Consider the following 15256-nt stretch of genomic DNA (forward strand, 5'->3'; position numbering starts at 1 on the left):
CAATTCTGACTCTACCCTTGCCTTTCTTGGGTCTTAAAAACAATTTGAATATCTTTTTTTCTTCATATCTGTGACCATGAGCTTCTCTTGCTAGTGACATATCCCATCGATGCCAGTGCCAACCTTCAGTCTGTAGCTGGTGTCCTATTACTCCCATCTCTTGCTCAGCCCTTCCTTCCACCAGTCTTGATGGGACTCCCAAACTGTTAACCAAGGCACGCTGCTACCCAAGTTGAGACCACCAGTCTCTCTCCTAGGAATCCAGATCTTGAGCAGAGTCCTTCAAAGAGGGAAATTATTTGGACCAGAAGCACTGTGATAGCTACACCCAGAAAAGTTGGTCCACTGTGTCCCACTCTCTAGATCCCCAATGTTAATCCCAATCCTGTCCATCCCCAATGCTATTCCCAATCCTGTCCATCCTAAGACCAAAACGCTCAATACTTCTTTCAATCCTGTGGACAGACTAACCTGGGTCCTTCCAGTAAATCCTCTTTTGCTTTACTTTGCCAGTAATGACTTCTGTTGCTTGTAACCCAAGAATCCTAATCTATAAATTAGCTTCTACTTCCTGAGAAGACAAGTAAGGTTGTTCCTTAATCCTGTGCGCTTACTTCAGTGCCAGCGCTTGGCAAGGAGCTTTACGTTTAAACTTTAACACAATCCTACAGGGAAGGTATTATGAAATCTACTGTACTAAGGATAAAATGGAAGCTTGGAAAGATTAAGTAACTTGTCCAAAGTAGAACAGCTGGTAAATAGTAGAAGCAGGATTCAAACACAGGTCTGACTTGGGAACCCACCCATGTGAGTATTACAATAATAATAAAACCAAAAACCAAAAAATTCTGACAATAATTTATACACTAAAAACAATTCAGTGCCATATGATAATTTTACGTAACTAAAATTTTTCTTGAATGAAATAATAATGGACACAAACTAGCAAAATTCCACCATTAAAGGAAAATAATTAGTTACAGTGAATAGTATTAGCATTTTATTTTGTCAATATCCTTTAAACCCTGAAAACTTCAGCAACCTTGGAATTGTTTTAATAAAGACCATTTTACAAGATATAGTAACTAGTACAGACTAATGAAATATACTTAAAAAAATAAATGTTCAAAACCAAACAATTTTGAAGAGACATTTTTATACACCCTACTGTCATAAAGAACGAAGATACAAAATGGAAAAGAAACAATCATACTCTATATAATTAGCTTTATAACTGAGCCTTCCATTAATTTAGACATATATTTTTAATAAGCCAATTTTAGATGTATAATAGCCATTGTTCCAACAACCTGTCTTACCTTAATGATACTTTGCAGTTTGCAGATTTCACTTTGATCAGAGCTATTTGATCCTTGTGGTTTAGAAGTCTAGATCAGAAAAACAGGATTAGAAAATAATTGTATTGATTTTCTTGTAAAAGAGAAAGTCACAAATTAATTTTATTAAACGACATCTTTCAAAAAAGGGAGCATTTCCCAAATTCTGATTAAAGAATGCCAAGCACTTTTGAAGAACCCAGTCCAATTGTAATACACAACAAATAAAAGATAATTTTCAAGAGTCTGTTAACTAATTAGGGAGACACTTTTACAAAATAACTGTTAAGAAGGAAAACACCAGAGAATATTTTACTTAGCTTAACAAAATGTAAATTTGATAATCAGCTTCCTAGAAGAAAATTTTTCAAAATGGAAAGTTATCCAACATTAATTCTAATCATAACCCAGCAAAAATCTTTCTAAAATGATTTTACCTGGATCTCTACCCCAATACAGAACAACCTTTAGTTTAACAATTAAAAGAACTTTTGGATTTTTCTCTTCTCATTCAAAGCTGAATGTTGTTCATTTATCTTTTTAACATTTACTATACAGTGTGTTAGGGAACAAAAAGCTGCTCTCTGGATAAAAAAAGGAACAAAATATACCAGAAACTCCAGGATTCAGAGTCAAAAGATGTCTGGTTGAGTCACAACTTACTCACTGTGACAATATGTGTATTAAACTTTTACTTTGTTTGCCTGTAAAACAGAGGTAATAAATACCTCACACAGTTACTAAGATTAATATATATTAGGATAGCATATATACAAACATCTTGTAAAATATAACACAAGTTTTACTATGCCTTGTTGAAAAATTAAGTCCTGTGAAAGATCCCAATTATGCCTTTTCCACCATGATATCCCACTACAGGTAATATAGTAAACATTCAAGATATGCTTATATATACATACTCAAAAAACATCTCTTCCCTATGAAATCTTATGTTTCTTTAAATACGTATCAGAATCACCTGGGGTATTTACAGTTTGAATGCAATTTCCAAGGCCTAAAATAAGCTACAAAATCCTAATCTCTGAAGGTAGGACAGGGAATCTACAGTATTATAGTAGCTTAAGAGCTACTACATTTTTAAAGATAAAATGGACAAGCTGATCATCCTAAGATGTATTTTGGGTATGAGAAATGTCTAGCAACTTGAGAAGCAAAAAAATAACTGGTAGGGTTTCTCCTTTATATAACTAGATCACACTCACAAAAAGAAACAATTTCTTTACTTTTATACTTTTTCTCTACATTGAGGAAATTAAATCCAAATGTGCAATGTTCGAGTTTACTTCGGGTCTCACGTCTATTGACAATATCAATAGTATATAAAATTTGATATATAAGATGGAAAGTGTTCCTTAAAAGAAAGTTTACTGTCCACATAGCAAAGATTTAATTTCTACTGCACAAAAAATAATACAAAATAGTTTAATGTATTTTATGATACCAATGATCAAATTTTCATCTTACACGTAACTAATGATAAAGGAACTTCAGAGAACATCTATGCAAGTAGTTTCAATCTGGTATCTCGGAGCCCTGGCATTGCCATCAAAGAAGCCTCAGGGACTCCCGGGGAAAAGATGGCTAGTTCAACCATAGCAACTCCATTTTTATCTCTTTTAAGTCCTGGACTTGTAACTTTTTATTTAAAAGAAAAAAAAATTGTTTTTAATTATGGAGAGAGGTGCGTGCAAGCAGGGAGAGAAGCAGAGGGAGAGAGAGGGACAGAGAGAGTGGGAAAAGGAGAGAGGGAGGGGGGGAGGGAGGGAAGGAGAGACAGAGATAAAGAGACAGACAGAACAAGAGAGAATCCTAAGCAGGCTACACGCCCAGCAAGGAGCCCGATGCAGAGCTTGATCTTACTACCCTTGGATCATGACCAGAGCTGAAATCAAGAGCCAGACGCTCAACCAACTGAGCCACCCCAACGTGCCTTTATTTTATTCTAAAACATAGTTCTGTTGCTCTAAACTTTTTTGAGAATTTCTTCCAAATATTTTATAGAGGGAGGAAAAAACTAAGATGAGAAAGAAAGATGATCTGATCAAAATCACTCAGAAAATCACTGGCAGGATTAGAATACAGGTTTTCAATTTCCTAGTCTGGGGTTCTTTCTGATACCAAAAGTTCTACGTTCAGAACCACTCTTTTTACTAAGAATGTTCAAAAACTCATGGCAATTTTACCAACCTGAGCAATATGCCTCCAGTGGCCAACTTCAGACTCAAGTCTTGAAACTTCATTTGACAATCTGTTTATTTCTTGTTGTGATGAAATTATGTCACCAAAGTCCATGTCGTCATCATGGAAAGCAGCAGCATGACGACTGATGCCATAACCAAATGAAGACGATGCAGGCGCCGCTGGTACTCGGCCAGCTCCTGAATTTACTGACTGGGCAGCTGACTGAAGCTTCAGCACCTGATCCTGTAGTGCGATCTGTCTTGCTTTAAGATGGCTGATTTCTACCTACACATTTATAATCTGCGTTTTAGAGAATGTACTTTAAAATAACCACATTGATCTTTTTACAGATTCATAACATTAAAAGTTATAATGATTTAAAACTATCCAATGATGGTAACTCTACCAACTGAATCCTAGTATTTTATAATAGCCTAACCACACATTTTGATTTAAAAACCAAACATGAAAAAAAAAACAACATGATTACCAGTTAAAGCACAGATAATATTTCAAGTAGTGCGAAGATCAGAATCTCACTCATATGTTAACTGAAGCAATTAAATTCTCAATTAAACACGGGTTTACTATTGTCGACGTATCAGGTAGTACAGGCAATTTCCGAGGGTTCTATTTGTATTATCAAACTCTAAGTGAAGAGAAAATGAAAGCTGCATCAGCCTACGTATCAGAAGTTTCCTTAGAGCATCTTTGGAACAGTCTTATATACCTGATCATGGCTGAATTTAGACTCAAAATGCACCATGAATCAGAGGTAACTTTCTACTGGTCTGTACAACAGCTGGAAGAATGCTTTATTAATCTAATCTTAGATAGCACAGTGAGCCTGTGGTTATTAGCCCATGAGTCTTAGGAAAACATCACACATTGAAAGAGGCCTTTGCTTTAGCCTTGGCAAAAAGGAGCCGGTGAAAATTTGACTTTACTCAGGGAAAGAATAGTACAAAAATACTGAAACCTACAGAGGAGTTTTGACTGAGGGTTGGCAATACCACCTCACTGTCCAAAAGAAATTACGGGACATACCATAATGCCAGATCCATTTCGGGTGAGAGATTACTCAAAATATAAAAGTGAGTAAGATAGGGAGAATTGAGATAAGCTTTCTATAAAATACCTACTCCGGAAGACACCCCGCCACGACAGAGGAGAATCTGATACTGGGAGTCAGCCAACAATATTTCTATGCACGTAAAGCCAAGCAATTAGACAAACAAAAACCAAACACAATGACGTCAAATATATTAACAAACACGTTTCTCATCAGAGCCTCTTCTCTAATAGAAATTTATAACAGTGCACATATTTCATTCATTTTTCCATAAATGTCATGACATGAATTGCATCTTTAGGGATTATAAACATCACAATGATGGCAAAAAACAGCAGATCTTAAGTATAGTCACATATTATCTTTCATTCTGGTAAAAAGTATGGAAATTCATAATTTTTTCAAGCATAGCTTTAACACAAAGCAAGTTCTGACTATAAAATGGACACATATCAAGTTGTAGAGTTAAAAAATGCAAGCTCTAATAACAAAGAGGCATTTCTAAACTTAAATGCCTAATTTGACCTCTAATATTCAGTTAAGTAGAAAATTAAATGCTGAATTTTCCACAGCAGTGTTTTCAATTAGGATGTGAGTATCAGAATCACCTATAAAGTTTTTGAAAAATACCAATACCAGGGCCCCTTCCCAGGACACTAAAATCAGAATCTCTCGGAGGGCATAAACATGTATATTTTTTTAAGGTGTCATGGATGATTCAGCTGTAAACCCCTGGGTGGGAACTACTGCTCTACTGTAATACCTAGAAGTCACTGCTGCTCAAAGTGTGGTCTGTGGACTATAGGCATGAATGTTTACTACCAGTCCATGACAGGTACAGGAATAGAAAGAGTAAGGCCTAAAGTCTTTTAAAGCAATTTGACAGAGTAATTTTATAATCTGTTAAATCTTTTTAATAAGTGGGCCTTTAGCTCTAACTCGAACCTGTTAACTCTGCCTTTTTATATTCATTTTATTTTTGAAGTAATTTTATTGTATTTTATGAAATCAATTCCCAACAGATTGGAAATTTAACCTCTTCTTTAAATGTTTATAATTATCTTTAATGTGGCTTACTTTCATTTTTCATCTTAGTATGTCACTAAAAGAACTAAAAAACAATGTATTTAAATTTTAAAAACTCATACAATGAAATTATGGTAGAAATGAACATTTACTCAACAGACTGAAGAGAGCCCAAATGATCTGGATAAAACAAGAAACAGTTCAATTCAATAGGAGCATTTACTGAATTCCATTTACATACTAAACACTGAAGAAAATTCAACAGAATGAAATATGGAAACATTATCTATGTTTTAAGGATTCATGATAACACTGGTTAAATTACAGAATATCTATTACCAGCACTGCGAAGAAAAGATAAGCCAATTCCAAAATAAACATTTCTAACAAACTAAAGGGAAAAAATATTTATAGAACAATGTAAGTCAACTTAATATACTTAATATTCTATTTTCCCATGGAAAATCAAGCAAATGCCAATTCGATATATATTAACACTAGTAGTCAAAATCATTTTTAAAAAATGTCATTAGCAATTATCACACTAATTGACAACTTAAAGTAAATAGATGAGAAATTAGGTTTCATAAAATCAGAAATTATAAGCAACAGATGCCTAAAGATATTTTATTGAAAGAGTTTTCCTCTTTGGGAAAGTAGAAATTAAAGGCTAGCTTATAAAATATAACAGAAAAGCTTAGAGTTCCTGTTAAATTACTGGTATCAAACTGAGTTGGGGATTATTAACTTCATCACCATTTCAATATGTTTTTCGGTCTGTATATAGCTTGATTTATAACTCTCAAAAACCCTCCTAAATACATTAGAGTGAAATAAATATGAAGTAATTGTAATAAATTTTACCTCCTTCTGCTGTAGCTGATTTCGGTAAATTGTAGATTGCTGCTTTATTTGAAGTTCTGATGCTTCATGTTTCTCTTCTAGATCAGTACAAAGTTTTTTGAGTCTCTCATTCTAGAAGCAAAGAAAAAAGTATTTTCAACAAAAAGACTAAAGTAAAACATGTTAGTAACAGTTATGTGTATGGCATCATGAAAAATATATTGCTTCACACAGAAAATGATATAAAATGTAAAAGTTCTCAGAATTCTGGGCTTTTTTATTTTTTTAAAGTTTATTTATTTTGAAAGTGAGAGAGAGAGAGAGCACAAGTAAGCACGAGCAGGGGAGGGGCAGAGAGAGAAAGAGAGAGAATCCCAAACAGGCTCCGTGCTGACACAGGCTCGAACACACAAACTGTGAGATCCTGACCTGAGCCGAAACTCAGAGCCAGCCACTTAACTGACTGAGCCACCCAGGTGCCCCCAGAATTCTGGCTTTTAAAGTACACTTTCAGTTAAAGCTACAAGTGCAATAGCCATGTTAATAGAGATTATGCAAAATTCTGAACCAAAGTAAAAAAAAAAAAAAAAAAAAAAAAAGTGCTGCTTATTTGATTTTCTGCTAATAAAAAGCCAATGATCAATGCTTCCCCCATCTCTGCATATCCAGGGTCTAGCCTATAGTATACAATATATGTCAAGTTAATGAATAAACTGGATTACATGTCTCAACTTCTGGTTTCTCCCCAAATAGAACTTTTTAATAGAAATCATTTCAAAAAAGACTTGTTGCTGAAGTACAGGCAGGAGGCCAAAGCACCTTATTACTTGTCTGCCTGTCCCCCAGGTTCCTGAGGCACTTCTGAAAAAAACAATTTGAAAAGCATACGGAAACTCAGTTCAAAAACTAGTTAGAAGTTGGGACACCCGGGTGGCTCCGTCAGTTAAGCGTCTGACTCTTGGTTTCGACTCAGGTCATGATCTCACAGGTTCCAGCCCCACAGTAGGCCCCATGCTGACAGTGCAGAGCCTGCTTGAGATTCTCTCTCTCATTCTCTGTGCCCCTCCACTGCTTGTGCTATTTCTGTCTCCCTCAAAATAAATAAATAAACTTAAAAAAAAAAAAGTTAGTTAAAAGTACATGAAATATTCTAATTCAATGAATCCAGACATTATAGTCTTTTAAGATTTTGGAAAACATGTTTAAAAAATTAATTAAATTTTGGGTACTCAAATATTAAATTACCATTATGTATTATCATTCCTTGAATTTGAATGAATAAGCACATAATGGAGCAAGATAAATGGACACTAAAACTTCTTGCAAAAGAATTTACAAATTATCACAGATAACTTTCTAAGAATTCTACTAATACCTACAAACACAGGTTAACAATGATAACGGAGAAAAAGGTGAATGATGTGGTAGGGGAAAAAAAAGCTCGTTCTAGAAGGTGAAGACTTTTTCACTTTGAGAAGGTCACCTGTTTTCTTAGAGTCTAGGAATTTCTTACATCAACAGATGTGAAAATTATGATCCAGGGAGATTGGATGAATTCGCAGAGAAAATCAAAGGAGTAAATCAACGGAAAAATTACAACGCACACAAACCCTAGTTTGAGAGTCTGTCTCTAGAAATCTAATATAAATCTTGGTTATCCTGAAGAAATTTAAGACACAGGCCCCAAAGTCACACAACTAATTACCTTCTATTCTATTGGCTGCTTTCGTGTGACTTTCTGTAATCTTTTAACATGAAAACACCATGCGTAGTTAAAGCAACACAATATACTGAAGTCAAAATCTATTCATAACAGTCCACTCCAGGATTTTTCAGATAAAAATAATTCAGGCTATTTGTTGAACTCTGGTTGAGAATGAGAACTTGAAAGCTTCCAATTTGGCCAATAGTTGTGTTTCTGCCCTCATCTCCCTGTCCATATGAGAGTCACAAAGACGGACAGAGTACATGAAGGACAGATTCTCTTCATGCAGCTGATCTGTAACACATCACTTGTCAGTGGCCATATTTTCTAGAATATGGAATATGAAACCAAGAGGGCTGGTCTGAAAGGATGAAGAATAAACACATGCAAAGAAGAACAAAGAGGAGTAAAAATGAGAGACAAATCCCTGGTGGTCTGCAGTTCTGTTTGCAGCCCCTTTCTAAAGTCTGGCTATGATTTCTGCCCTTGAAATCTATGACATTCTCATATCCTTAAATTATTCCATCCTGATCAACCCTTCTTACACCATCAAGGTCGGAACCAACTTTACTCAGTGAGTTTCTTTGTTGAGCAGTCCTAACTATGTGTAAGGACAGATATTTATGACTTTTACTCTTTCTTAGATGTCCTCCAACAAAGAGAGAAAATTTATATTTTTTTCTTAAGTTTATCTATTTATGTTGAGAGAGAGACAGAGAGTGAGCTGGGGAGGAGCAGAGGGAGAGACGGAATCCCAAGCAGGCTCGCAATGTCAGCACAGAGCCCAATATGGGGCTTGATCTTGTGAACCATGACATCATTGAGTCACCCAGGCGCCCCACTTATTTTTTAAATAAAACAAAACTTGGGGCACCTGGCTGGCTCAGTTGGTGGAGTGTGCAACTATCGATCGTGAGGTTGTGGGTTCGAGCCCCACACTGGGTACAGAGTTTACTTAAAAATAAAATCTATAACTAACTAACTAAATCTCATTCTATCTTGTCATTATCATAAGGGGATATCAGGCCCTTTAAAAATCTAACAACATTCATGAGATTGTAATGACCTTGTTTTTTCTGTACTTGAAACATTTTGATTTTTTTATCATCCTAAAAATTTTCTTTATCATTATTCATCAATTATTCTCAACTAGGTTAAAAAAGTCTTATGTAATAGGAAAAGAGAAGACTGACAGAATCACCCAGTGATTAGTGAAATAACCAGTTTTCTGACTGCAGTGTCCAAAGCATTACATCATCTTTTAAAAAGAAAAAGCTAGAGACACCAACTTTGTGGTGTCTCTTTCATTCTGTTGTGTTTTGCTTTCATTGAACATAGCTGCAAATTCAGAATTTTCATTTCAACAAAGAGAAGAAAACTGACAGAGGAAAACGTTTCACAATTATTAAGACAACACAGAAGATAAATGTGAAGAGACAGAAAACAGCTCTCCAGAGTCTAATGGTTGTGAACAGGTTGTAGAGGCAAAATCCCAACCAAGTCTTCAAACAACAATATCCTAGAACAATTTTCTCAAACTCCAGAACTGATGAGTGAACAATATATTTCTAAGAACAAAAAAGAAACATGGTGTTCTCATCAAGTTAGTCATTCAATAGGAAAAGATTTTATCTCCCAATATTTTGTGACAAGGACCTGAGCCATCCCACTTTGCTAAATGGATATGTGACCAAATTCTTTCATTATACATGATATTTGTACACTGAAGTTTACTTGATATAGTTCATCACTGATAAATGCTGCAGGCAAGTGTGTATACAAAGGTGACTGGGAAGAAAAAGACATAAAAATGGAAAAAATTCAGTAGCCTGATCATTCTAATTGGTATTTATAAATCTAATTAGTATTTATAAATTGGCTTTGTAATTATGGAGCAAAGATGATAGCTATCGTCTCTTCAACAAAATCATGAGCCATCAAAGTTGTCAAAAATATTGGTTTTGGGGGCACCTGGGTGGTGCCGTTGAGCATCCGGCTCTTGATTTTGGCTCAAGTTACAATCCCAGGGTCGTGGGACCGAGAGCCCCATGTTGGACTTTGTACCGAGCATGGAACCTGCTTGAGATTTGAGATTCTCGATCTCTCTCCTCTCTCTCTCTCCCTCTCCCTCCCCCCCCCTTATCCCTCTCCCCCACACAGGTTCTTGCTCTCTTTAAAATAAAATTAAAAACAAAAAACAAAAAACTGGTTTTAATGACACAAGTCAAGAAGAACCAGAAGTCATGATCAACTAAACTCTATTAGAGATACAACTGAAATCTGGAACCAGTATTTACAAATAAGATGCATTTCAGTTCATGCACAAGAGTTAATAAGCAGTCGACTACATTCAAAAAACACTGCCTATTTTGAGTATATATTTTCAAAACCAGAAACATATGGAAAATATCGATTTGCTATATTCTTATTAAAATTTCTAATCGGGGGGACTCCTGAGCAGCTCAGTCGGTTAAGCGTCCGACTTCGGCTTAGGTCGTGATCTCATGGTTCCTGAGTTCGAGCCCTGCGTCGGGACTCTGTGCTGACAGCTCAGAGCCTGGAGCCTGCTTCAGATTCTGTGTCTCCCTCTGTCTGCCCCTCCACTGCTTGCACTCTGTCTCTCGCATTGTCTCAAAAATAAATAAACATTAAAAAAATAAAAATAAAAAATTTCTAATTGGGGCGCCTGGGTGGCTCAGTCAGTTAAGTTCAGGTCATGATCTCACAGTTCGTGGGTTCAAGCCCCATGTCGGGCTCTGTGCTGACAGCGTGGACCCTGGAGCCTGCTTCAGATTCTGTGCCCCCTCCTTTTCTGCCACTCCCTGTTCACACTCTCTCTCTCTCAAAAATAAACATAAAAAAATTTTTTTTTAATTTTTGTAATAAAGTTTTTCATTATCACCTTATTCCTACTTCTATAAATTACTCACAAAATGATTTAATATAAAAAATAAAGAGTTCACTGGATCCAGATGGGAATTGTGATGCCTATTTTTCTTGGCTCAGAGAATTAAATTGAAGAAATCTAACTAATTCAGTCCACTTCAAGTATTAATGTCTGTAAGCAAATCTAATTTCCTCTGGAAAACACAACACCCTCTGTCTATACTAAAACTTTCTAAATAGAATTTTGTATTTTTAGTTTCCTGCTGGCTTCAATCATAGTTCCACCTTACTCTCTTATTGCACAATCAAGTAAGGGGTTAGAGTATGAAGCTCTTTTGTGCTGACACATGGCAAGGATCAAAATCACCTCAGAAAACAAAGCCCTTGGGAATTCCAACAGGCTCTTTTCCTCTAGTATTTGAGCAGCTCATGCTACTGTGAGTAAGCAGCAAATGAGGAAGGTGGCTTTCATCTGGGGATGCGTTATATAAAAAATATTTTTTTTATTTTTTCAATTTACATCCAAATTAGTTAGCACCTAGTGCAACAATGATTTCAGGAGTAGATTCCTTAATGCCCCTTACCCATTTAGCTCATTCCCCTCTCCAACACCCCCTTCAATAACCCTCTGTTTGATCTCCATATTTAAGAGTCTCTTATGTTTTGTTCCCCTCCCTGTTCAAAAATATTTCTAAATGTTAGAATCATGCTCACCATAGTCCAGTGATAACCCTATGAGAGATTAGAACTGAGATCGACAGAGGGACACAAGATCCTTCTCTCTCTGATCTCAAGCTGAATAAAGAGCAGACATTCACTAAGCAGGTTAACTCTATTTACTTTTTCCCCCAAATGCACATGGGTGAATTTACCTAAATTAATGCCACTAAACACAACTCTACCATTTAATTTTTCTGGGTGGGCCAGTACTAATGAGTGCCTTCGTAAGGATTTCTTCAGGGATTACAGTAACACTTTCCTACTATCTTGGCCGTACAAAGAAAGAAGCTATTAAGTTCGTCTGTCACCGAAGCATCTACTTATTAGGCAATTATAGCTAAGGACTCAGGTGTCACCAAACTGCCATATTCTATTGAGACAGAATACCACGATAGTCCCTCTTGAGACATCTCTCTACCTCCAAATTCCACAGTCTCGCCTCGGTATCCTGGGCCAGAATTTACTAGTGCTTGTTAGTAAATATTTTCTGATATTTTAAATTCAATTTTCTCTGTTTATGGACTCAGCAAAGAGGAAAACGTGCTTAACACCCTCACCCCTCACCATTCTTATCCAAAGGCTAACTGAGTGTCATTAGTACTTTACAATAGATCCCATTTTAAATCATTTCACTTTCTTTATGGCTTTCCTTTGAACACTTCCCAAGTTGTCCTCATCCGCATTAAGTATAATGTCCAGAGGTAGTCACCACGAGGCACTAACAACAGGAAAAGAAATGGTGAGATTAATTTGGTATACCTATACCCGTAACTTCTTTGTATACAAATATCACACTTTTTTTAATGTTAGCAAATTAGAGAAGTCTAGAATGAACAGAATTGCATTCTTTGCATGATACTTGAACAAATGCACTACTGTAACTGAACACACTGTGAGAACATGGTAACTCCTTGATCAATTGTTGCCACCATGATGTCTACACGTGGCTGTTTTCCTACATCCAGCATAGAGAAGCAGAGACAGGAATATAAAATAGCAAAGTGCAGCAACATATACTCTTCATCTAAAAGAAGATAACACTGAAAAAAACCTGAGATAAAGGGGAAGAGATAAAAGTGGTAAGCAGTGCAGTAAAAAGAACTGAAATACAGTATGAGTCACTGTCATGCCTTCAAAAAAGAAAAACCTAAGTTCAATAATAGTCTTTAATTTTCCTTACCTCTGATCTTAAGATTGCATGAATGGCTTCAATTTCCTTTCTCCTAGCATTAGGTAATTCTGCTACGAAAGAAACAGCATACACTGAATATATGATCAACACCATGTGAATAAACAGGCATTTTAAAGTACATAGATTTCACTGAGCTTTCATCAGAATGGTATGATCTGGGATCAAATTCAGAAGACAAATATCACTTGATTTTTACCACAACTTCCTATTGTCACAAATCTTCTTTATCGTCATGTAAGTTACTCTTTTCGCCTATTGTCTGCACCTAGGTAGAACACCTACATTTCCCCCTTGGAGGTGTTCATTAAAATTTTATATGGATAATGGAGTTTGACAAATTCAATCTCTCTCTGTTGGCTTAGTATAATTTTAGATGAAACTTACACAACTAGGGTTTAGGCCTTATTTCCAACTTCTGCTCCCAACACTGTAAAAACAATAATGACCTATAAATGAAGAATAAAAATGCACTAAAACAACACTCATTTCAACTAAAACGGGCACAATTTATTTGAAATGCAAAGGAGCTCAGTCTGCTTTTGTACATTTTCGTTTAAAAGGAGAGTCAGAGATGGAGCCTGGCTGGCTCAGTCGGGAGAGCATGCAACTCTTGATCTTGGGGTCGCTGAGTGCAAGCCCCACACTGGGCATAGGGTTTACTTTAAAAAAAAGTTTTAATGAAGAAAAAAAAATTTTCTTTAAAGGGAGTCAGAGGCCAGCAGTATCAAAATGGCACTGTTGATGCTCCCAAAAATTCACCATCCACACAGTTAAGATTTTTTCCTAGGCAGTAAGGTTTTTCATCAGCCACAGCACTTCGATACTATAGAAATAACTTCTCTGATTTACAGTTTAAATAAAAAGAAAATACAAGTGACATCCAATAAATAATGACAAACCCACTTTTCTTGTTTTGAAAATCACCAGGTGCGGTTGCTTCTGTGGTTGTTTATACATCTTGCTTGAAACTCTGACAGGACTGTCTAATTGCTACTCAGAAGAGAACAAATTATAATCTAGTCTGTTTAGGAGGGTCATTGTTAGAAGCAGCAATTGTTTCAAAGAGGGCTAAAAAAGGTTTATGCAGCCCTCCTCCCCTTCCACCCACAAAAAAAAAAAAAAAAAAAAAATCATGGCCTTTTTAAGAATAAAGGGGAGACGTTGCACAGATCAAAAATTCTTCCTTGCTGAGGGAAAACAAAAATAACAGTTACTGTTTATTAATGCTTACCATCTGCTAGGCATTTTATACTCATTTCACTTAATCCTCCTAACCTCATAGTAGGTATGATTATATCTATTTAGCAGATAAGGAAACTCTGCCTTCAGAGGTTAAGTAAGTAAAACCTTGGTTTGCAACCATAATTCATTCCAGAAACATGCCTGTAATCCAAAGCACTTGTATGTCAGTGAATTTCAAGAACCAATGGCTCAGTTGTGATCATGTGACAGCCAGCGTCATGTATACTTGTGGTGCAGGACATTGCTTTTTTATCAAGTTAAAATTTATTGCAAATGTTTGCTCGTCTTGAGAACACTCAGAACAAGTTACTCGCAATCCAAGGTTTTACGGTATTTAATAATTTGTTAAAGATCCCACAATTTGAAATGCATGAAAATGGAATTTATCCATGTCTAATTTAAAAGCCCAACTCCTAAGCCTCAATAAATCAGTACAGTTTTTGGTACAATAGCAACTTTCTGATCTTGTAAATATGGAGGATTTTCAAGCTGTACCAACAGTGCTATTCTCGAACTGTTATCTTGTTCACTGCTGGCACAAGGTAGATAATTACTTGTTAAATGAATACGTGAACTGTACCCTGGCCCTGTTTTTAAATGATTTACAAAATCAGTAAATTAGGTTCAAGCAAGTCCTATTTTAATAGAAAGGGAAAATAAGAGAAGCATTAAGCAACTTAGCAGATTTATAATCACTCAGCAATTTCTTTTTTTACTAAGCATCTACTATGTACCAAGGAAGGAGCCAAATATTAGTAATACAAGGATAAATAAAATATAATCCGTACCCTGGGCATCAAGGAAAGAGGTAAATCATAACCCAAAGTGGTAAGTGCTCTCCAAGAGAGATCCACAAAGTTATGTTGAAACACAGATGGCATGCAATCAACTCAGCCTACCTGCCATGGACTGAAAATGGTTTCACCAAGTACCGGGCACATGAGCAGAGTCAGACTGGAAAAAAGTGTTTTCCGGGCAAAGGAGGGTAGAGGAGGAAGTAGAAAAGGAAGGGCTTTCCAGGCAGAGGCTTG

At 36.0% G+C, this 15256-nt stretch overlaps 1 protein-coding gene across 5 annotated transcripts in view; it reads right to left on the reverse strand.

Annotated features, from left to right (window-relative positions):
• Positions 1-15256, reverse strand: part of TRIP11 (thyroid hormone receptor interactor 11) — a 63152-nt gene that overhangs the window by 44727 nt on the left and 3169 nt on the right. For 3 of the 5 annotated variants that reach the window (XM_045448259.1, XM_045448261.1, XM_045448263.1), the window contains exons 2-5: positions 12972-13033; positions 6502-6612; positions 3546-3824; positions 1320-1388 (exon numbers count right to left, since the gene is read on the reverse strand). In XM_045448259.1, coding sequence (XP_045304215.1) covers positions 1320-1388; positions 3546-3824; positions 6502-6612; positions 12972-13033 — 521 coding nt within the window. Of the gene's footprint in view, positions 1-1319; positions 1389-3545; positions 3840-6501; positions 6613-12971; positions 13034-15256 lie in introns of all 5 variants that reach the window. The other 2 variants (XM_045448260.1, XM_045448262.1) reach the window with 2 other exon arrangements.

This window comes from Leopardus geoffroyi, chromosome B3, assembly GCF_018350155.1.
Source record: "Leopardus geoffroyi isolate Oge1 chromosome B3, O.geoffroyi_Oge1_pat1.0, whole genome shotgun sequence".
NCBI classification, from domain to species: Eukaryota; Metazoa; Chordata; class Mammalia; order Carnivora; family Felidae; genus Leopardus; species Leopardus geoffroyi.